Raw genomic sequence first — 24,595 nt, 5'->3', positions numbered from 1 at the left:
AATTTCCAGTTGCAGATCTCTGAATATGAGTTTGTGGCTCATTTTCATACAATTACTTCTGACCGAAAAATAACTCCATAATTTGTTAATTAGAGAGTTTCTGACCTGGAGCGTGCCTCGTTGTTCCAACGCCCTGGTTTAGTTTAAGGTGTTTTCACATCTCCAGCTGTAATGACAGTGTGAATGGGCCAGCAAGCTTTTTTATGTTTCTACACCAGCACCATGGCTTTGTACCCTCTCTTTATGGTTAGAGGAGCCTACAGTTTAGCTGAATGAATCCTGGTGGCACACTCATGTGAGTACAGACTGTGTGTATTATGTTCATGACACATCTGCTGAAACAGAACAATAATATTTGCCCTCTAATTTCAGTCGAGACTCAGGACAAGACAAAAAAACGATGAGTGAGCAATAATTACACATTACAGAGAGGGAGAGGGGTTCAAGTGGAAGGGAAAGTGAGCTTTGCTGTCAGGGTGGATCAGAGTTTGGTGGGTTTTATAAATTTGTGATTTACAGCTTATTTTTTGTGTTATAAATGTGTTTTAAATTTGTACACATCTTCTCACTAATCAGAATCCAGCATTCAAAAGCTCACTGGTTTTCCTTTGTCAGTACAGTGTGTCTTATATGTTTGCAATATTTCACTTATCACCAAACATCTAAGGGTGTGTTCACTGGGACAGATTGGGCAGAGCTTCACTCTTAATATCAGCAGTTTTTAAATCTTCATTCAGACTGCAAAAGTTGTTCAGGATTGCTTTGAGGATGAGGGTGTTGGCCTCCAACTTCCCCAGATCGATCTGATCGAGCGTTTGTGCGATGTGCTGGACAAACAAGTCATAGAAGCTCCACTGCACAACTTGGTGTCAGATACTTCGAAGGTCTTGTGGAGTCAATATCCTGAAGGTGGTTTTAATGTAGAATAAACAATATATTAGTACAATAATATACATAGTTTAGTAATTATGTAATATACATATTTAAAGTATGATGGATATCATTTTTATTGCTTGACACTGAGCATGTTATTTCAGTCACCTGTATGCAGTGTCATGTACAGATCAGCCACAACATGCACCACAATTTTTTTTTTAAAATACATTTGTCTATTTTAGAAGCAGGTGTATGTAGTATGTAGTGCTTTAAAGGTTTTCCAACCACAGAACTGCCATTTCATTTGCACCACTAATGTTTACCCTGTCCAGCTCACACACTGCAACGTAACCGCATGGACAGACGTTAACATTTCCGTTGTCATAAAATCATCTGTTTTCTGTAGTGTGCTGACAGTAAGTTAAGGTCACCTGCTAAAAACCTGTTTATTATGGAACAATTCAGTGTCCAAATCTTGTTTAGCTGTTTGTCTGTCTGTATTTATACGTTATCCTGTATTTACAGTCATAAATACTTCAGAATGACTTTAGAATATTCTTGTAATAAATGTCAAGCCATTTGTCCACCAGTGTAAGTCATGAAACAGGACAATGATCATAAACATGTCAGTAAATTTATATCTGAATAGTTAAAGAAGAAAATTCAAAGCTCAGATTACAGCTGTGCATAAAAAAATACTTTAAACATCAATAAACTGAAGTAATGTTGAATTGAAGAGAGGGTAAACAATTCTCAAAAACAAAGTGAGAGACTAATAAACTCCTGTGGACAAAAAGGATACATATTTACTATGTTATATTACTACATTTAAATTTACTACATATATTTTTTTTTTGGTCATCTTATTTTATTTGTGTGAGTAAAAATGACACAATTATTATTTAGACCCCAATAAATAAAAACATAATTAAAGGAACATGTAAACACATGTATATAATATATAGCATACAGTTATAACATATATGGGTAAAGACAATCATTTTTACTGACTAATTCTTAACATCTTATTTTAAGTCACCTTTATACAGTCAAACGTTATACACATGAGACCTTTGTCCATTTCAGAAGAAGATATATGTAGTGCTTCAAATGTTTTCCAACCACAAAACTGTTGTCATTTCCATCGTACCACCACTAATTTTAACCCTGTCTACCCAACACACTGCATCAAAACCACACGGACACGCTCTAATTTCCATTGTCATTAGAACATACTCATTTTCTCTAGTTAGTCAAGGCCACCTGCTCATGAACATTTTATTAATCTAATTATCAATCAGGAATGAGAGTGTGTGTGTGCCCTGCAATGGGTTGGCTCTCTGTCCAGGGTGTATCCTGCCTTGAGGCCCAAAGACGCTTGAGATAGGCACAGGCTCCCCGTGACCCGAGAAGTTTGGATAAGCGGTATAAAATGAATGAATGAATGAATGAATAATTATCAATCAGTGTCAACAAATGAATCATTTTTTTGGCTGATAAAAATGACTCAGGAATGGGTTTGATATCATTATTTATTTTGAAGATAAAAACTCTCTATGAATGTATCGCCCCTTGTATTGTAGTGAAAAACAGAAATCCTGATGAAACACTACAAATTCTTAAATTCCTGAGTGTCACTTTAATACAAGCTTCATATTAACACCACTGTGTAGTGAGACATGACAAAGACGTTCAATCATCAACATGGACATGGACACAGTGAAACAGGAGCAAATATTTTTGGGCTCTTTGAAACAATTTAAATGATTCAATGTTGAAATCTCATTAATTTATCTGCATGTCTGTCTATTTGTACTGTATTCTGCAGTAAATATTTCAGACAAAGTCTATTGATTCATGAACATAAGTCTTTTGTTTGATATTTAGATCTAACTGATTCTCATGCTCAGAAATTCAGCATGGTGTGGAGGATGTCCTGATATTAAATCTCTCACCGAATCTTTTACGCTGTACTGGTTATTTAGTGAACAATATAAAGTCCATTTTTCAGCAAGAAACATTGTTTTAAATTTATTTTTCATTATATCATTAGCTAAATAACACATTTTATGGTGTAACAAGGAAAAAAACTAAATTCAGATCCCCTTTATTGCTTTACAGCACATACCACACCTCCCTCTGCCTCAGACATAAACCATCATTTCTTTCATTTCTTTCACTTAATACACAGTTTCCTTTTCTTCTCTTGTCAGACTCACAGCAGCGATGGGTTCGTTTGTGCTCATGCCTTTGTTTCTTTGTGCCCTGAGTAAGTAAAGCAAGAACATTATTTATTCATTTACTAAATTGATCATTAGATTTGTCTCAATATTTTCTTATAACCTTTTTTGTGGTCATGTCCTTTTTAAGCTAAAACAAAATATAATACATATTGTATAATACTTACCAGTTTCCCAGCAGCTGTTTAATTCTGCTATTTAGATTTTTTGATATCTAATCATTTTGATATCTAATCATTATTACTGAGAATTTACATTCTTTGTAATAAACTTTTATTTCATTCATATTTTAAAAAATTATTTATTTAAAATAAAACAAATATTCGAATGATCAGATCCATTTAGAAACCATTTTAAAGCTGTATCTGATATGTAATGAATGAGATTGTTGTTGTTGCAGATTCGCTCTTTGATATTATCTGCTCTTCAGCTTTGGAGGCAAAACCAGGAGAAAATGTCACCATTTGTATTGAGGACGAAGCGGTTACTACGGGTTACATCTTCTGGTTTAAGCACACAGTGGATTCAGCTCCACTTCTTCTTGGGTGCAAGCAGGTTGAAAGATCGGGCGAAACACAAAAATGCTACTTCTTTAATGAAAGTGAGAGAATAAGGATGTCAGTTCATGGCAATAAAACCTCTCTCACCATCACTGCTGTAACTGTCTCTGATACAGGACTGTATTACTGCAGCTTTATTAAATTTGCCGAAATCAAGTTTTGTAAATCAGTCTATTTACAAGTGAAAGGTAAATTTATACAAACCAAATATCTACATTTATACATCAATTGAAATGATAGAGGTTGTAATACTTGTCATTTTTCAGAGGGAAATGAAACACTCACAAAGGACTTGAACAAAGCAACAGGTTTGTTGTGTGTCTATTTTTAGGAATCCACATATGTTCATGTGGAGCTTCATTTGATTAAAATTGCTTACATTCATTGATTGTTAATATGTGTTCCTCAATATGTTTTCTCCAAGACTGCAGTTGCTCAAACGTGTTCATATTGACTGTAGTGTTTGGTGCAGTGAGTATGAGTCTTCTCACGATCCTGATCTTCATCATATTGAAGCACAGAAAAAAACTAACAGGTAAGATTCTACTGATAAATGTTCATTTACCTTACTTCTAATGGAAAATGAATACATCAACAGTCTGATTACTTTCTGATTTTACTTTAGGTGCTAATACTGAAGTTTATGAGGTAAGTCTTGAAATGTAATTTTTTAAATATTAAAGTAGACATACAATCTCTGACTAATGGTCTGACGATATAAGTTAAGGTATTAAGTGTTAAGATATAAGTTATTAAGGTATTAAGTTGCTTTGAGAAATGGCACAATCACAGACTAGGTATGGTGAAGTACATGGCTCCACACGAAAAAAAAAATTCAGCAAATATTTTTTTCACATTAGTCAGTCCAAGCCTTTAACAGTAGACACGTACATTGTATTGTACAAATCCTTTCTAATGAACAAGTAGTTATTTATTTATTTCACCACACCATGATTAAAATGGCCCAGCAATAACGCAAATAACATCATAATATATGGTACAAATGTATGTGTCAAACAAAAGAGATTATTTTCAGTAAATTAATGTTCTGAGACACTAATTAATGAGACACTAATAACAGTCTGGCCACCAAGGACAGGACCTGTCATACAAAACAGAGAGAACTAGCATTCTATTATTGTGTGTGTGTTTTGTAACAGTATTAAAGCTGTTACTGTTTTCAGGAATTAGACCTCTGTTACAATGGTACAGGTTACATAGAGTGAAGCTCTTATAACCGTTTGTTTCTTGAATTTTCTTCCGACATAACAGATGTTTTACTGTAAAATAGACCCCACTCTACATTAGTAAAAATACAGATTCATGTGAGAGGAGAAAATATATAATATAACAGTACATATCTGATGGGTCTAATGTCTCATTGCAGGATCAGGAGTCTGAATCACTGAATTACGCTGCTCTACAGCTCTCTAATAACAAAAGCAAGAGGAAAAGGAAACATGATACACAGGAAAATCCAAATGTTCTGTATTCTTCTGTCAGAAGGTGAACTCTCTCTCTCTCTCTCTCTCTCTCTCTCTCTCTCACACACACACACACACACACACGCACACCATTATCAAAGTTCCTATTTATGATTGAGGTCCTATAGTTATTAATGTGTTTGACAGCCACTTGAAATGATGGACTTACTTCAAAACTTAATTTCAGATATAAATGCACTGTGATGATTACAGTATTTGTAATAAATACAATGAACTAAAACACACTGAATGTAAGCATTTATGTTTCTAAAGCTGTATTTACTTACCATTCGACTATACATGACACTTTGACACTGTTTTAAACTCTTTTTTGATTCATGTTATCATTACATACATTAAATGTAGTATGGAATTTTTTTTCAACATATTTATGTTCATGAATATATTCAATTTTGTTCACAATTGTTAATGTAACAATTCTAAGTGAGGATGTTACATTTGAAGTGGAAATGTGCTGGAAGAATATTACATAACAAAAATAAATGTAAAATACTTATTTCCCCTCACTGTATGTGTGCCACACACAACAGTGTGTGATCACGTTAAATGTGTAAGTACAGGTATAAAAGCCCTGTATGATGTACAGTATTTGGTTTAAACTTATTTTTTGACTGCAATACAGAATTCGGCCACAAGGGATCTCCAAAATAACACGGTTTGTTATGGGCTGCAGCTAAGTAGCTCTCTATCGCTTTTAGGTTGGCCGAAGCGACGGCTAGATGCTATCTACAAACGTGCACTTGTACCTTGCCTGTGCTATGTACTTCCTGTTTTTGTGAAGAAGTTCCCTTCACAAACATGATTGGTCTGATCTGATACCACAAGCATCACTAAGATCATCACTTCATTTTACTTAGTACAATCAGGGCATATAGACTAAAGCAAGGCTGCCAACTTCACGCAATTGACCCAAATCTCACGCTCTCACGCAACACCCCCATATTCTCACGCAGACTCGTGCAGCAGTGAGGAAAAACAAATCGCGCCGCATGATCTCGCAAAGCAACGCGCAGAGAGACCAGACAGACAGTGTAGTGAGTTTTTTGTGACAATTGTGAGGGAAATACACAGTTTATTCCCATAAACTGTGTAGTCAGCCGTTCTCCCTCCCATCTGCACCGTGTGCATTGTGAACGCAGGCAGGTCAGTGTGTTACAGGGCGCTCCGTGTCTCCGTCCAGTTTAGGCTAGTAACTAATAGGCCTATGTGTTATATAGTTTATATAGAATTAAGTTAGCATTAGCAGAGTTGTTTGTTTTGCAGCACTGAGCAGTTGTTTTACATAACTTTATCATAAAAAAACAGTACAAAAGCATTTCCAGATGACAAAGATCTGGACATGCCTAGTAGTTAATGTTAATTATTGTTTCCTAAGAACAGAATGTCAAGTCAATGGCATCCCATATTAAAATGATTTTATTTATATCAATCACAACTCATCAATCATGTCCAGATATTTGACTGGTGGTGGTGTCGGTATGGATATTTTCGCTGGTGGGATCAAACAAAACAAAAACTAGAAACAGCCTGGCCCTGGAGGGAACACTGTCATCTCTAATGACAATCAAGATGGCAGACATGGAGCCATCGAAATCAATGATTAAGGCTACAAAATCAGCCATCAGCATTTACAATAGAGCACATGTTAATCTGTGAACATGTTAATCACATGTTAATCCTATTTCTGTAAAATGTTTGTGAAAATGAAATGTAATGTAAATCTCCCAAGAAATTCTGTACAGATACCAAATACTTTGACAATCAATATATACTTAATACACTTCTGTAATGCAGGGGCGTAGCCATCATTTAAAAAGTGTGTGTGTGTGTGTGTGTGTGTGGGGGGGGGGGGGGTGAAATGTCCAGTGTTATCTGTTTTTTTTTCTTCAGTTAACCCTTGTGTAAATGACAGGTTTTATTTTTAATCATGATTTTTTTAATCATGCTTTATATGCGTTATGATTATATATGATTATAAAACAGAAAGAAAGAAATAGAACAGCTTGCCACTGGGACAGTACCTTTAAACGGACATCTTTGTACCTTATTTACATTTTTTACATTACCCATCATCCTTTGCACCCCGTCATCCACCATGTTTTTTTTCCTGTCTTCACCTGTCTGTTCACCCGGACTCTATTTATACTCATCACCACTGTCTTCACTCATTGTCGGTTATCGTCTTTACTACGTTGTATGTATGTGTGATTTACCTGCTCCTTATTATTAAAATGACATCTTTTTTAAAATGTCACTATTCGTCTTCCTCGTCTCTGTCGTGTACATACAGTGACACATACTTGATATTATGTAGAATTGGCAGAGTTAAACATGCTGTAAAATCTCAGTTCAACATTATCTTTATTCTTATTTGAAGGGTTTTGATAACACACTTGTTAAAACAAAAGATGTTATAAAAGAGTTTATATAACGTTTGTCAAAGCAGCTATTTTTTCCTTATAATTATTTAAATTAAAACTTGCTAATTATTCAACAAGAGCAGCAGGCAGAGTTACTAAACATTGTGCAACACAATTTGGATACCATATGCCAACTTACACTGCTTGACATTTTTATAAAAAAGGAGTGAAGCGTTTTTGCCGCTTTGAGCTCATCGTAACCGAATGCTGGGTGCGACTCGAGCTACAGTACTGGGGGTGCGTGATGATGACGTGACAAGTGAGTGACTGATTGCCGTGAACGTCATGTATAGACTATCTTAAACTTTCTTGTCTCTTTGAATTTTAAATCACTCTGCATTTATATACATTGCTCCATTAAAACCTCAACATGTGGTGAACACAACTCTCCAATAAAAAAGTGAGGGGGACGAATTTACTTTTTATAAAAAGTGCGGGGGACATGTCCACACCAAGTCACGCCCCTCCATACGCCCCTCCCCATAACCAAAGCCTCACCCCCAAATCTCACTCTAAGCTGAATTCAAAAGTTGTCAGCCCTGCCTAAAGTTTTTTTTCCACCTTTACTAAATAATAAAAAATAGACCATTTAAGGTCAAAAGGCTTAAAAGGAAATTACACTTATCTTACTACATTTACATTTACATTTACAGCATTTGGCAGACGCCCTTATCCAGAGCGACGTACATAAGTGCTTAAATCTCTAACATTGGATACATTTATGCTGGCTCACTAAGTTACATACTTAAGATACCATGAGTTTAAAACATTTGTTCAAAGTTACAATGAAAAAGTGTCAAAGGGTGTTTTTTTTTTTTTTTTTTTTTAAAGCAGAAGATAAGGAAAGAAGTGCTAGTTGAAGTGTTTCCTGAAGAAGTAGGTCTTCAACCGCCGCTTGAAAATAGCCAGTGACTCAGCTGTCCGGACCTCTAGGGGAAGTTCATTCCACCACCTTGGTGCCAGTACAGAGAAGAGTCTTGTAGTATGCTTGCCTCTTACCCTGAGAGATGGTGGAACCAGTCGTGAGGTGCTGGTAGATCGGAGGGTGCGGGGTGCAGTGCGCGGAGTGATGAGGGCTTTGAAGTAAGCTGGTCCATTTTTGGCTTTGTAGGCCAGCATCAGTGTTTTGAATCTGATGCGTGCAGCTACCGGAAGCCAGTGGAGGGATCGCAGCAGCGGGGTGGTATGCGAGAACTTTGGCAGGTTGAAAACAAGCCGGGCAGCTGCATTTTGGATCATTTGCAGAGGACGGATTGCGTTCATAGGTAGACCTGCCAGCAGTGCATTGCAGTAATCCAGTCTAGAGATGACAAGAGACTGAACAAGTACCTGAGCAGCCTGTGTGGACAGAAATGGCCGAATCCTTCTAATGTTGTAGAGAAGAAACCAACATGAGCGAGTCACATTAGCAGCATGAGAGGAAAAGGACAGCTGATTGTCCATGGTTACCCCAAGGTTGCGAGCTGTGGCTGAAGGGGAGATCAGATCGTTGTGCAAGGATATAGCAAGGTCATGACCTGGGGATGAGTCACCTGGGATGAACAGCAGTTCAGTTTTGCTAGGATTGAGCTTTAACTGATGAGCAGTCATCCATGATGAAATTTCTGCCAGACATGCTGAGATCCGGTCAGAAGCTGTGGCATCTGAGGGTGGGAAAGAGAAGATAAGTTGTGTATCATCAGCATAGCAGTGGTAAGAGAACCCATGTGAGGAAATAACTTCCCCAAAAGAGTGAGTATACAGGAAGAAAAGAAGAGGACCAAGTACTGAGCCCTGTGGGATGCCAGTGGAGAGTCTGCATGGAGCAGATGTCACTCCCTTCCATGTTACCTGATATGAGCGTCCTTCCAGGTAGGAAGCAAACCATTCCCAAGCTGAGCCGCAAATCCCAAGACTCCTGAGGGTGGATAAGAGAGTCTCGTGGTTGACCGTATCAAATGCTGCTGAAAGGTCAAGGAGGATAAGGACAGATGACAGTTTGGCTGATCTAGCAGCATGTAGTTTCTCAGAGACATCCAAAAGGGCTGTCTCTGTGGAATGAGCTGCTTTAAAGCCAGACTGGTTGGGGTCTTGGAGGTTGTTCGGATCCAGGATTACTACAGAGTTATTTTCTTATTTTTTGTCATCTCAACTATTCAACACACACATTCCCAGAGGTCTAATTACATGACCTCATTCTGACATTTTTAGGAAAACCAGTTCCACTGGTTTCCACTGTTTCACAGTTTTTTGGGTGTGGTACATTTACATTCATGGCAATTGGCAGAATGTTTTTGTATACACATAAAGAAAACAGGGAAGATAAGGGCTAGTTTATGTATTTCAGGAAGAGGTAGGTCTTCAGCGTTCGTTTGAAGACAGCCAGTTCATACAGTAAGAATACAGCCAAAACAGAGAAGAGTCCTGCTGTATACTTACAGTAACTGTTACCCTGAGAGTTGTTAGACCAGACGAACAGTGCTGGTAGGTTTGAGGGAGCGTGCAAGGAGTCAAGTCAAGTCAAGTCAAGTCAAGTCAAGAAGCTTTTATTGTCATTTCAACCATATATAGCTGTTGCAGTACATAGTGAAATAGGACAACGTTTCTCCAGGATCAAGGTGCTACATAAAACAAAGACAGGGCTAGGACTTAGTAAGTAGTCTTAGCCACATAAAGTGCAACTGTGCAACCTGGTGCAAACAGTGCAAGACAGGACAGACAAGACAGTGGAGGACAATACAAACAAGACAGACAAGACAGTGCAGACAAAAGGTTACAAGACAATACACAAAATACAAAAAAGACAGTACACAAAAGACAGTAAACAAAAAACAGCGCCGACCGACCAGTGTCAATACTGTATGTAAATGGTGTTCAGACAATATTCCGTGCAGTAATACTCGAATGAACACAGTTTCTTTCGAGGCCCCTGAGATAGTGTATAAGACTGTGCAAAAAACAGCAACAACTGAAATATTGTACAGTATGAGCAAGTATTTTTCCAGATGGCAGTATGGTGAAGAGTGTGTGTGAGGGGTGTGTGGGGTCATCCACAATGCTGTTAGCTTTGCAGATGCAGCGTGTGGTGTAAGTGTCCATAATAGAGGGAAGAGAGACTCCAATGATCTTCTCAGCTGTCCTCACTATCCGCTGCAGGGTCTTGCGATCCGAGATGGTGCAGGTCCGAAACCAGACAGTGATGCAGCTGCTCAGAATGCTTGCAATGGTCCCTCTGTAGAACATGGTCAGGATGTGGGGAGGGAGATGTGCCTTTCTCAGCCTTCGAAGGAAGTAGAGACACTGCTGGGCTTTCTTGGTGATGGAGCTGGTGTTGAGTGACCAGGTGAGGTTCTCCGCTAGATGAACACCAAGAAATTTGGTGCTCTTGACGATCTCTACCAATTTTCCGTCAGAGAGAGTTCAGTAGAGAGTGGTCACTCTGTACTCTTCTGAATTCAACAACCATCTCTTTAGTTTTATCAACATTCAGAGGCAGGTTGTTGGTTCAACACCAGGTAGTTAGCTGTTGCACCTCCTCTCTGTATGCCTACAAAGCCAAAAATGGACCAGCTCCCTCTTACCTCAAAGCCCTCATCACTCCTCGCACTGCACCCCGCACCCTCCGATCTACCAGCACTGCTCGACTGGTTCCACCATCTCTCAGGGTAAGAGGCAAGTATACTACAAGACTCTTCTCTGTACTGGCCCCAAGGTGGTGGAACGAACTTCCCCTAGAGGTCCGGACAGCTGAGTCACTGGCTATTTTCAAGCGGCGGTTGAAGACCTACTTATTCAGGAAACACTTCAACTAGCACTTCTTTCCTTATCTTTTGCATTTAAAAAACAAAAAAAAAACACCTTTGACACTTTTTCATTGGAACTCTGAACACATGTTTTAAACTCATGGTATCTTAAGTATGTAACTTAGTGATCCAGCATTAATGTATTCAATGTTAGAGATTTAAGCACTTATGTACGTCGCTCTGAATAAGGGCGTCTGCCAAATGCTGTAAATGTAAATGTATGCGGAGTCGTCGTTCTTGCTGATGAGACCCACCACTGTCGTGTCATCAACGGACTTGATAATATGGTTTGATCTGTGCATTGCTGCACAGTCGTGAGTCAGCAGAGTGAACAGCAGTGGACTGAGGTTTCCCAGTCAGAAAGTCCAGGATCCAGTTGCAGAGGGAGGTGTTTAGTCCCAGAATGCTCAGCTTCCCAATTAGGTGCTGAGGGATGATTGTGTTGAATACTGAACTAAAGTCTTTGAACAGCATTCATACATACATGTCTTTATTGTCCAGATGGGTGAGGGCTAAATGGAGGGCTGTGGCAATGGCATCGTCTGTGGAGCGGTTTGGACGATACACAAACTGTAAGGGGTCCGGTGAGGGTGGTAGCTGGGTCTTGATGTTCCTCATGATGAGCTTCTCGAAGCACTTCATAACTATGGGTGTGAGTGCGATGGGACGATAGTCATTGAGGCAGGACACTGTAGACTTCTTTGGAACGGGGACAATGGTGGTAGTCTGGAGGCACGTAGGAACAACGGCACTGCTCAGGGAAATGTTAAAGATGTCCGTAAAGACATCCGCTAGCTGTTCTGCACATTTCTCTGAGCACCCTGCCAGGAATGTTGTCTGGTCCATCAGCCTTCTGTGGGTTAACTCCATAGAGATCTCCTCACATCGGCCGTGGATAGACAGAGTATCTGGTCGTTCGGGGGAGGGATGGTCTTCCTTGGCGTTACGTTGTTCTGTACCTCGAACCGAGCGTAGAAGTCGTTCAGCACGTCTGGGAGGGTGGCGTCACTATCACAAGCAGGTGAAGCTGTCTTGTAGTTCGTGATCGCCTGTATGCCCTGCCACATGTGCCGGGTGTCCCCGCTGTCTTGGAAGTGGCTGTGGATTGTCTGGGCGTGTGTGCGCTTTGCCTCTCTGATGGCTCGGGACAGTTTGGCCCTTGCTGTTCTTAGGGCCGCCCTATCCCCTGTTCTGAAGGCTAGGTCTCTAGTCCTCAGCAGCTCAGCAGCACCTGCTTCAGACCCGGTTTTGAGCGTCTAACGAGTGGTCTGTATGCTGGAATTAGCATAACAGTGTTGTGGTCTGAGTAGCCGAGGTGGGGGTGGGGCTCCGCACGGTACGTGCCGGGAATGTTTGTATAAACAAGATCCAGCGTGTTTTCACCTCTCGTAGCAAAGTCCACATGTTGTTGGAATCTAGGGAGCACTGACTTGAGATTTGCATGGTTGAAATCTCCGGCTATGATAAACAGTCCATCGGGGTGAACATTCTGCAGATCACTAATAGCTCCGTATAACTCACTTAGCGCTTCTTTAGCATTAGCGCTAGGAGGAATGTAAACTCCGACAATGAAAACAGTAGTAAATTCCCGTGGTAAATAAAATGGTCTGCATCTAACAAACTCCACTGATGATGAGCAGTAAGTAGAAACGAGCACATAGTTTATAACCCCCGCCCCCTACAGAGGCAGGTAGCTATACATGGCTCTACATGAAAAATGGCTCTAAATGAAAAATGGCTCTACTTTCATGGATGTCAAGAACATTTCCCAATGAAGCACTAGTGTTACTTTTGCATTGAGGATGATCGGTATCCCGAGTACAAGGATCTGACTTTGTGGGCTTTTAACTGTGAATTACTTGAACATTTGGGTGTGCAGGGTAGTACATCCAAATAGTACATCAGGTACAACATTACACTGACCTTTTCTATATTTGACTGTGAAATGAAACCCTTGCAGTCGTATAGTCCACCGGACGAGGCGTGATGATGGTTTTGGATGCTGAAAAGCCCAAGTCAGTGCTGCATGATCAGTTACTACTTCAAACGGTCGCCCTTCTAGATATGGCCTCCACTTTACTGCCCACAACACTGCCAAACATTCCTTCTCTGCTACAGAGTAGGACTTTTCCGCCCCTCTCAATAGTCTGGATGCATATGCTATGACATGTTCTCCTCCTGCAGATTCTTGTGTAAGAACCTCTCTCAATCCAATTTCACTGGCATCGGTTTGAACTCGGAAAGTTTGGTTAAAATCTGGAGACAACAGTACGGGAGCTTGTGTTAAGTCTTGTTTGATAAGGTCAAATGCTTGCTGACACTGATCTGTCCAAGTCCAGGTTGAGTTCTTCTTTTCAGTGCATGGAGTGCACTGAAACTTTAGCAACTGAAGACTCTCCTGAATCCTGAATTTTTATTGGTCCAAATTATACTTCTGATTTAGTGACAGGTTTGAACCTGTATGCATTTATAAAAGTATGCTTTCATAAGCTTAAACAAATATATGTTCACAAAATTAAATGTATGAAAAAACAACACAACACACTTCTTTCACCAGGTGCGATACAGTTGGTGTTAGCAAGGTCAAAGACAATATGTAACATGTAAGGTAATATGTTCCTGTTCAATAATGTTGATGTGTCCTGTCTCTCCTAAGCTGTTATAGAAAGTGCAGATACCGACGGGTTATTTTGTTTATGTACATATTATTGTGAGATGAGGTTCGGTCAACTGAGCTGGGATCTGCCTGTGTTGCATGGAATGGTGCTGGTGTTGCATCTAATCCAAACAGTCAGAAGTTGTCAGGTAGTCCAGAAATCATTTGACCAGTTTCTGTGGGGTTACTTTATTGAAGGTAGAGCTGAATTCAGGGAAAAGCATTCTGACATGCACTATATGGCCAAAGGTACACAGACAACTATTCACTACAAATAAATGAGCCTGATGGACATTTCTGTACAAAACCTTGATCAGATTTTCCCCTAGATTTTGGGGTGTTTTTGGGAATTTGGCATTTTAATGTGCATTGTTAAATTTGTTATATAAATCCAACTGAATTGAAATCTTTTGTGCCAAGGGCTTTACGTCGGTCACTGTACAGTAATTCCTCCCATAAACCTATAAACCTCACAACAGAACTAAGTTGTAGTTGTTGTATATTACATGAAACAGAAACAAAAGTATGTGTTTTTTTTCCATAAATGAAAGTAGAACTTTCGGTAGAAGGGGAAACTGCTGTCATGGAAGTTTGGAGGTTTAAGTGAATTAAAGTGTAAAGTATCACACCAGTAGGCACGGGCAAGAGTAAAAAGGTTTCACAGTTTATTGTGTTCTGCTGTTCTCTATTCACAATAACTACCAGTCATTTGTAATCTTTCTCAACCATTAGCATCTAGCTATCTACCATCTTGCACTAAGAATTTTACCTTGCCTGTGCTATGTACTTCCTGTTTTTGTGAAGAAGATCCCTTTACAAACATCACTGCAGTTTTATTTTACCCGGTACAATCAGGGCATATAGACTAAATAATTTTTTTTTCTAATTTCTACCTGTACTAAATAATAAAAATAGACCATTTAAGGTCAAAGGTAAAGTATCGAAATGACTGCTTAAAAGGAAATTACACTTGTCTTACTGCAGAGTTGCCTTATTTTTTGTCATTTCAACTATTCAACACACACATTCCCAGAGGTTTAATTATATGACCTCATTCTGACATTTTTAGCAAAACCAGTTCCTTGTTTCTACTGTTCCACTGGTTTTTTGGGTGTGGTACATTTACATTCATGGCAATTGGCCATTATGTTTTTTGTATACACATAAAGAAAACACAATGTTCTGTTCAGTTCTCTTACACAGTAATGTGTTAGAAAATGTTTATTAATATAAGATTTACATTACAGCCAAATCTATTGTTAGATCTGCTGTTATAGCTGCTGAAATTACTGATTTGAGAATTCAAATCACTGTGTTAAAAATCATGTACTCAAAATCATACACTTTTGGGCAAAAGCTACTGCTGAAGAAACGATATGAAATGGAGAAAGAGCAATTACTGAAGTGCTAGTCAGCTAGATGCTACACAAATATTCATTCATTCATTCATTCATTCATTCATTTTCTACTGCTTATCCGAACTACCTCGGGTCACGGGGAGCCTGTGCCTATCTCAGGCGTCATCAGGCATCAAGGCAGGATACACCCTGGACGGAGTGCCAACCCATCGCAGGGCAGCTACACAAATATATCAAAACTAAATATCTATTATGTTGAAAAGTACACACTTGCTTATTTTCTATTAAACACAAACAATTATCTATGTAATGCTTAAACCATTACAATTGTGTGTTGGTGACTGGATTATTGTTTAATGAATACCCGTGTTTTCTGGATGGGAACACGATAAAAAACAAATACTGGTACATGGGGTAATGAAATAAAGCTACTTACATACACATGACATTCAAGACTGCTTCTACATCCACACATCCATCTCCAAAGTGCTATACACTGTACAGGTTACACTGTACAACTGTGCTGCATGGAATGATGCTGGTGTTGCATCTAATCCAAACAGTCAGAAGTTGTCAGGTAGTGCAGAAATCATTTGACCAGTTTCTGTAGGGTTACTGTATTGAAGATAGAGCTGAATTCAGGGAAAATCATTCTGACATGCATTATATGGCCAAAGGTACACGGACAACTAATCACTGCAAATAAATGAGCCTGATGGACATTTCTGTACAAAACCTTGATCATTAGTATGATGTTAATCCTGTCATTTTGTGGCTATAACAGCATCCAGTCTTCTCTGAAGGCTTTCCCCTAGATTTTGGGGTGTTTTTGGGAATTTGGCATTTTAATGTGCATTGTTAAATTTGTTATATAAATCCAACTGAATTGAAATCTTTTGTGCCAAGGGCTTTACGTAGGTCACTGTAATTCCTCCCATAAACTTATAAACCTCACAACAGAACTAAGTTGTAGTTGTTGTATATTACATGAAACAGAAACAAAAGTATGTGGTTTTTTCCATAAATGAAAGTAGAACTTTCAGTAGAAGGGGAAACTGCTGTCATGGAAGTTTTGAGGTTTAAGAGAATTAAAGTGTAAAGTATCACACCGGTAGACACGGGCAAGAGTAAAAAGGTTTCACCGTTTATTGTGTTCTGCTGTTCTCTATTCATTATAACTACCAGTCATGGGAAGCATAGAAAATTAGAGGACAAGGCATTATTCACATCTCCACTACACTGCTTATGCATATAAAATTTTTAAAGGCAAATTGAAGGTGTGGTTTAAAAGGGGAGGAAGAGACAGCTCTTAAATTCAGATATAGGTTCAGACACAAGCACTGAAAATGTACTGTAACAAGAGAGAACAATAAAAACAGGAGTAGAAGTATCACAGTGTATAAATTATTAGAGTTTATTTTGTTAGAATTTTTTTGTGTTTATTATTTTTCTCTACTATTTCATGATGATTCCCTGCACTTTAATATATGTTCTAATCTGGATATCATTCTCTATTTGTCCGTCTTACACAGGTGAGTTCAGTGGTGTTAACTTAATCTTGATAATGTAAAGATATTAAGGATAAAGAACTTCTAATTTGCTTAGTGTTATCACTTCCTCTGTTAAATCAGCCCTTATTGTTTCTGATCGAATAGTTTTATAGACACTACTATGCCCATGTAAACATGCGGATGTGTAACATCTTCTGGAAGTTAAGTCGTGTCAACCGAACTTTTTTCCAGTTAACATGACTCACCTTTCAGATAACTGCAACTGGATGACTGAGGATCTTCATAGACATATCTGTAACATCAATAAGAACAACTGTGAAGAACATAGTGAATAATGATTCATAACTCCAAATTACATATTACTGAACAACTGTGTGACATAAATTCAGAAAGAAAGTGATGTGTATGATACACAGTGACGTATGTAGGAGCCTCTGTTTGCATGTTTAATATGTCACTTGGTTTTAGAATTATGTTTTGTTTAAGTGTAAATTGTCTTTGTATTCTTAGAGGGGAGCTTCTTCCCTTTCTTCTGGTAAGCTTCTTTTGTAGATACAGAAAGGCGTTTATGATCTTTTTTATAACTTACCTGTATGTAACCAGCTGTCAGAACCTGGTGAAAATCTTCAGCGATCTGTTTATAAATCTTTAATTTTCTTTTTTTTTATATGTTGTGTTCTTCAAATGTTGACTGTTGATTACCAGTAGGTTTTAAGTTGGTACCTAACATTAGCTTTATTTTTACATTACTTTGATTAAAATAATGACTAATGTCACCTGTCTAGCGAATGTTACTTCAGTCAGATCTAAAATCCTAACACTCATAAAACCATAATACCTGCATAAAATCTACAGCTACATTTCAGGTAGACTCTCAAATGTTTTCCTCATTTAAATGGGTGTGGTAAGAAGCAGACACTCTGTACTGTATCTACAGAGCATGTTCTGTTTACAATGACTCTACTGTGCAGACTCTCACTTCTCATTTCAATAATATAAACAGTCATTGTGTCAAAATAATATATTTTTTTCCACTGTTACAGTCACACACACACTGCAGTACATCCGCACTTCAGTCACACCAGGAATACATTTTCCAGAATACACTGATGTTGGTCTGGTTGATGGAGAGCCATTTGTGTACTATGACAATAACATAAAGAAATACATCCCAAAAACTGAGTGGATAAAGAAGATCACTGATGATGATCCAGACTACTGGAGCAGTGGGACACAGAATCAGAATTATGAACAGGAGATCTACAAAGAAAATGTGATTACACTAATGAGGCGCTTTAATCAGACTGAAGGTGAGACTGAAACACACTCAGATTTTAACTCTAGTGTGTATTTACACTAATGTTCTATTTTTTTTTTAACACAATAAATTACAGACAAAATATATCTCAACAGCAACTGCTGTATGTTGACACTTTCATGCACTAGAGTTTCTCTGATTATCTTCATTTTCAACCACAGACTAGTTAAAGGTGGGGTCTCCGTTGTTTGAGAAATGCTTCAGAAAACTGAGCTAAACGCTGTTACTACACAAATAACACTTCTTTTCTATCGTAGATAGAATAGATACAATTGGCAGATACAACCACGTTTTGCTAGTAACAGAGTTTAGCTCAGGAGTTATTGACTCGGGAAATTCGAATCTGTAAATATGCGGCCAACTCGGCATCCCATCGCAGGCTTTCCTACTCCTTCAGTTCTCTCCAGCGCTGGAAAGCTGATCCTATATTAACACGGTCCTACTTCTTGCCTTATCGTAAGCCTTTCTTCGCTCTTTTTCTTTATTTTTATCCTCCATGTCAATGTTAAAACCGCTTTCTGTTAATGTCACACATGCGCACTGAACATCCGCCCATATTGACAAGACACGCCCCTTTCTGCTCATTGGCTACACGTTAGTTTTGTTTTTGTTTTGTGTGGTGTCGCAACACAGTTTTCTGCAGCATTTCTCAAACAACGGAGACCCCACCTTTAAGTCGCCGAGGCGCTTTTTTCCTTCTCGATAGGTGAGTAACGTTGGTTTTGCTTTGTTACACAGAACTAATATATGCCGTCCTTTGCATGATTATGCTTGTGTGTCATTTTTGCTTGTTTGTTTATCTGCAATCATATTGTTCTTCCCTTCAGCTATGATAAAGACACATTTCTTTCCATTAGTTGCCTGGGTTACGTATGTATGTGTGGGCGGAGCTATCGATACAGGGGTGGGACCCATTTGGTTTAGGGGCGTGTTTGTTTTGGTGATTTCAAAAGTCAACATTGGCTTTCAAACAACGGAGACCCCACCTTTAAATGGAAACAAAGCTGTGTGATGTTAAGAATCAACTAATTCTGCTTGTGTTAAGTCCAGGACAATCTAATAAATTATGTTTGACAGATAAGGGAATCTTACAAAACATACATAAAGTTGGGTCTTCACTTTTAAGCAAAAAAGCATGGGTCAATTTTTAATTTCTTTATTAATTAAATTATTAATGTTAATAAAATTAATTAATTAAATTATTAATGTGTTGGAATCTACAAACAAATAAATCCATAGGTCCATAGTATTTAGTGTACTTCAAGGGACATGTGAGAGCCAAGTGAGAGCAGAGTAAAGGGCCTGGCTGAAAAGGTTTGTTCCCAGTTTTTTGTTGTTGTAATCTGTTTCTGTTTTTTCCCATCACGTCGTAGCTCTTCAGATACTATCAGGGTAAACAGCTAGAACCAGTTTGTTTGGATAAACTTGTTCAGATGGATGTTTTAATTTAAAGGTGGGGTGTCCATTGTTTGAAAGCCAATGTTGGCATTTGAAATCACCAAAACAAACACGCCCCTAAACCCAAATGGGTCCCACCCCTGTATCGATAGCTCCGCCCACACATACATACGTAACCCAGGCAACTAATGGAAAGAAATGTGTCTTTATCATAGCTGAAGGGAAGAACAATACGATTGCAGATAAACAAACAAGCAAAAATGACACACAAGCATAATCATGTAAAGGACAAAGGCATATATTAGTTCTGTGTAACAAAGCAAAACCAACGTTACTCACCTATCGAGAAGGAAAAAGCGCCTCGGCGTCTTAAGTAAAGTTGGTCACATATTCACATATTCGAGTTTCCTGAGTCAATCCTGAGCACATTTTTTCCTACATTTAAACATATTCTTGTTGTATTTACAAACTACATAATAACATTAATGTACTGTAAGAAGCCAATTAAGTTTTTTCTACATTCAAATGTGTATGGCTCTGATTTACCCGTTTGAATGTAGAGAAATCCTATTTGGGTGAGATTCTGGGTGTGATACCTAGACATTTTCAGGTGCGATTGTTTGGTAAAAACAAATGTTTACTTGTCTTTATTTGACAGAAATAAGGAAGTAAGAATGTCTATAAGGAGACTGAACCGTGTGTGTGCGTGTGCGTGGGTGTGTGTGTCTCTACAGGGGTTCACACACTACAGAGAATATATGGATGTGAGCTCCATGATGATGGGACTGTTAGAGGTTATGAGCAGTTAGCTTATGATGGAGAAGATTTCATCAGTCTGGATCTGGAACATGTCACCTGGACTGCAGTTAAACCTCAGGCTCTTAACACCAAAAACAAACTGAATACTGAAGGAGCTGCTCCTTTTGAAAAATTCTATCTGGAGAACATCTGTATTAAGTGGTTACAGAAGTATGTGACCTACAGCAGAGAGACTCTGGAGAGGAAAGGTAAAGTCTGTGATGTTCACTGTTACATTAGCTGCAACTTCTGCTCACACAAACACACACAACTTCACTAACACACAGATAGTGTGCACATTAATGACACACTCCTTCACTACAACACACACTGATATTTACACATTAACATCCTCCTTTACACTAACTCATAGTGTTAACATCGATGTCCCTGTGTGTCTCTACAGATCGTCCTGAGGTATCCGTCCTCTACAAACACCCGTCTCCAGATGTGGTGTGTCACGCTACAGGTTTCTACCCTAAAGAAGTGATGATCACCTGGCAGAGGGATGGAGAGGTAATGTATGAGAATGTAGAGCTCAGAGAGACGTTACCAAACCAGGATGGAAGCTTCCAGAAGAGAAGCATACTGAGAGTCTCACCTGAGGATCTGCAGAAACACAACTACACCTGTGTGGTTCAGCACAGCAGCCTGGACAAGGAGATAGTGGAGATCTTCCTGAGAGGTAGAAGAAACATTTTACTATATATCACTTTTATAGTGTGAAAGCTGGTGTATCAATACATTAAATAATAAAGAGTCTGGTGATTTAACAGATGGAGGATCTGCTGCACTGCGTATTGGTTTTCTTGCTGCAGTCTTGGTTGTTGTTGCTTTTGTTGGATTTCTCATCTGGAAGAAAAAGTCTGGTAAGAGAAGGCAGAAGTTGTGTTTTGGATTTCAGTCTAAACACTAATCTGATGTTATCTATAGTGAATTGTAGCTCAGATCTTATTCAGATCAAATACAGTATACACGTTTTTATAATAATTGTTTGTCCATCATCTCTCTTTCAGGCTTCAAACAAGTTCCACAAAACATGAGCCGTGAGTGAGCCTTTGATCAGCAAACAATGAAATGTAATTGTTTATTTTTTAATGTTTACTCCGAATATTAACTTTGGATCATTTACAGCCTCTGAAGAAAAAACACAACAAGAAGTCTGACTATCTTCTGAACTGAGAGAGTAAGAGACTTTTACATTGTGATTATGTATTAAATATATTCTGGTTCTTTAGTAACACTGAATCTTGCTGTGTTTCTCCAGGATCAGTTGAACCAATATGGTATGCTTCACGGATATAAGATGATGCATCTGAAATGCATTCAGGCTGGCTATGTGGTGACACAAGAGACAATCTGAGTGCAACTGACTTGGAGTGCAACCGAGGTGCCGGAATCATCTTCGGCGACGTTTGTATCATAATCCAGTCCCGAACTTTTTATGGCATGTTGATTCATATGACAAACTCAAACCATATGGGATCTGCATCAATGGTGCAATCGACGGGTTTTCACGAATGGTGATATGGCTACCGTGAAGCATACCATATCGGTTCAACTGATCTAAACACAGCAACGTCAAGCAGATCAGAATGTTCTTTTCGTCTGAACTGGCGCAAAGTCTTGAGGTGTTTGCGCAAAGTTAACGCACTAATAACAATACCATTTATATTACTTAAAGACAGAAGTATCTCCCAATGTCTCAAACCCAAAGTAAAATAAAACCGGATTAAACTTGAAAGGTGGGACATGTTTACTTCCATGCAATCCACCTAAAATAGAGCTCCTGGCAGGGTTTTGAGGGATCTCATTATTTCAGAAAAACAGAACAATTAATTTTTTTTTTTTTTATGAAAAATAATCTCATAATTCTGAGATAATTAACTCATTCATTCATAAAAAGAGTGAAAAAAATGTTTTTAAAAAAAAATTTATCTCATAATTTTGAGATAATTAAGTCGTTATTTCAGAAAAACAGAGCAAAAAACTTTTTATTCATGAAAAATGATCTCATCATTCTGAGATAATTAACTCGTTAATTCAGAAAAACAGAGTAGATTTTTTTTCCTCAAGTGAATGCAATATGCTTCTGTAGAAAGCTGTTGAATTTGAATTAATAATCAGAATGCTTAAACTGAATTGTATAAAAACCTATTCAGCGCAGTCTAATTTAAAATGCTTCCAAAAACCAAAATGTTTCTTCCAAAAAAGATTTTGAGATTATGTTTTGGAATTTAATTTTTGAGATTTCTAAATTGACTATTAAGCTGTCAGATTTTTATAAACATATTACATTACTGGAAAATTATATTTACCTATAATTACACACCGCATATCTCTACATTGTGGAATAATATAATTATTACAACAAACAGAAAATCTATTTTTGTAGTATTATATAGTAAATATATATACACACACATATATATATATATATATATATATATATATATATATAAACGAATGGAATAATATTAAACTCTCCTTAATTTCTATTAAATAATGTTGTTGTTCTTCTTCTTATTATTCTTTTTCTTCTTCTTCTTTGCTGTTTTTCTTGAGAGTATGAGTCTGTGTAAGTATACAGTATGTAAACTGTGAGGTCAAGCCAAACCACAGACTGGACAAGTACACAGCACTCAGGAGCGGACTGGCCACCTGGAGCACCAGGACAGCAGCATACTGCCTCTTTGCCCATATCAAACACAAACACAAAGGAGGAGCTGAGAGAGTGTGGAAAATAGGAAGAATGAAAAGCCCTGCCATTTATATCCGGGCTTGAGACCGGCACTGAGAGTTAGCTCTCAGTTAGCTGGGTTAGCTCCCTATCCAGGGATTGAACCCAGCAATGAGATATATATATATATATATATATATATATTATTAAGCATATAACTTCTTGCTAACTTGTGTATTTAACTGTGTATCTACTGTGGTTTGTCCTGTCTTTAGTCTGCGTCCTGTTTCATGTTTTCAGTTATTAAACCCTGTTTTGATTTATGCTATCCTGCGTTTGGGTCCGCTCTGTTTCGTGAACATGACAATTTGTCTGTGGTATGGTAGAATAATTCTAATATTCCTAATGAGTTTTTGAGGGTTCACCTGTAGACATATTTACTGTATTTTGACAACTAATTATTAAGAAAGATCACTTGTTAATCAGTAACCATTTTTTATATTTTGTAATCCATAAACTTCCTCAGAGATGAACACAGTGGACGAATTTATAATTTGTCTGGTAGTCTAATTGTTATATCACCTAATAATATTAGCCTACAAGGTTAGCAATTCCGGTGGATTACAGGGTAGCTTTTGGTTTAAGATTCTTTAACGTTCTCTAAATGTGTAATATCTGTATTGATTTTTTTATACCCAAAGAATAATCTATTGTTCGGACTCCTGTAATATTTTCTTTTGAAATTTCTATTGTTAGTCGCTCAGAATAATTGCGTTTGCCAAGTATCATAAATGTAAATATGTGTTTTATATTGTATGTTTATGTTTTATATGTAGTATAATTTGTATACTTTTCCTATGCTTCTGTAAAGCTATTTTGAGGCAATGTTAAAGTGCTATAAAAATGAAATGAATTGAAATTATTAATAAAAGTACAGTGTTGGTACAGTTTCTTTGCTAAAATTGGGCGTAATGGGTATCACATCTCGCACAAATAGTGTACATCAGTCATATAAATAATTGTATATATATATAGTTATTATATAATATTGTATTGTATTTGAGCTTTATCCTTGCCTTGAGGATTTGCAGGAAAGAAATTTTCAGTTGAGTCAAATCCTTCAAATATCTTTTAATACTTGTAAAATCCTTGCAATAGTAACAGTATTAATGTCAAACTGACAAAAATCTTGTCATCTGAAATGCTAGCTCACTCGTGTCAATGTGTACAATTACTTACGGTTAGAATCTCTACGGTTAGAATCCTACGGAGCCCGCCTGGTCACCCCTTGGAGAAAAGAAAACAACACCCGCAAATCCGTGATACTCACGGATTATTAAACTGTTCCCTCAGTTTATAAATCGTACTCACGGATTAATAAACCGTACGCACGAGTTAACAATCCGTGCTCTCAGATTTGTAAACCGTACCGTCAGTTTTTGTAATCCGTACCCACAAATTCATAAATCGTGCGCACGCTTTCGCAATCCGTA

The 24,595-nt window shown here is 37.9% G+C and overlaps 1 protein-coding gene across 2 annotated transcripts; it reads left to right on the top strand.

Moving 5' to 3' along the window:
* Window positions 1-16,735: 16,735 nt before the first annotated feature.
* On the top strand, window positions 16,736-24,064 carry LOC132864075 (class I histocompatibility antigen, F10 alpha chain-like). Of its 2 annotated transcripts, none has more exons than XM_060897309.1 (8): window positions 16,736-16,929; window positions 17,952-18,218; window positions 20,359-20,631; window positions 20,829-21,107; window positions 21,199-21,291; window positions 21,439-21,468; window positions 21,557-21,608; window positions 22,990-24,064. In XM_060897309.1, the coding sequence occupies exons 1-7, from the start codon at window positions 16,860-16,862 to the stop codon at window positions 21,586-21,588; spliced, it is 1,044 nt and encodes a 347-aa protein (XP_060753292.1). In that variant the 5' UTR covers window positions 16,736-16,859; the 3' UTR covers window positions 21,589-21,608; window positions 22,990-24,064. The 2 variants fall into 2 exon arrangements, with proteins under 2 accessions (XP_060753292.1, XP_060753291.1); XM_060897308.1 differs by lacking the exon at window positions 22,990-24,064 and adding an exon at window positions 21,690-22,282.
* Window positions 24,065-24,595: the final 531 nt, after the last annotated feature.

This window comes from Tachysurus vachellii, chromosome 21 (genome assembly GCF_030014155.1).
Source record: "Tachysurus vachellii isolate PV-2020 chromosome 21, HZAU_Pvac_v1, whole genome shotgun sequence".
Taxonomy (NCBI): Eukaryota; Metazoa; Chordata; class Actinopteri; order Siluriformes; family Bagridae; genus Tachysurus; species Tachysurus vachellii.
This window is presented reverse-complemented; position numbering and strand designations above follow the sequence as displayed.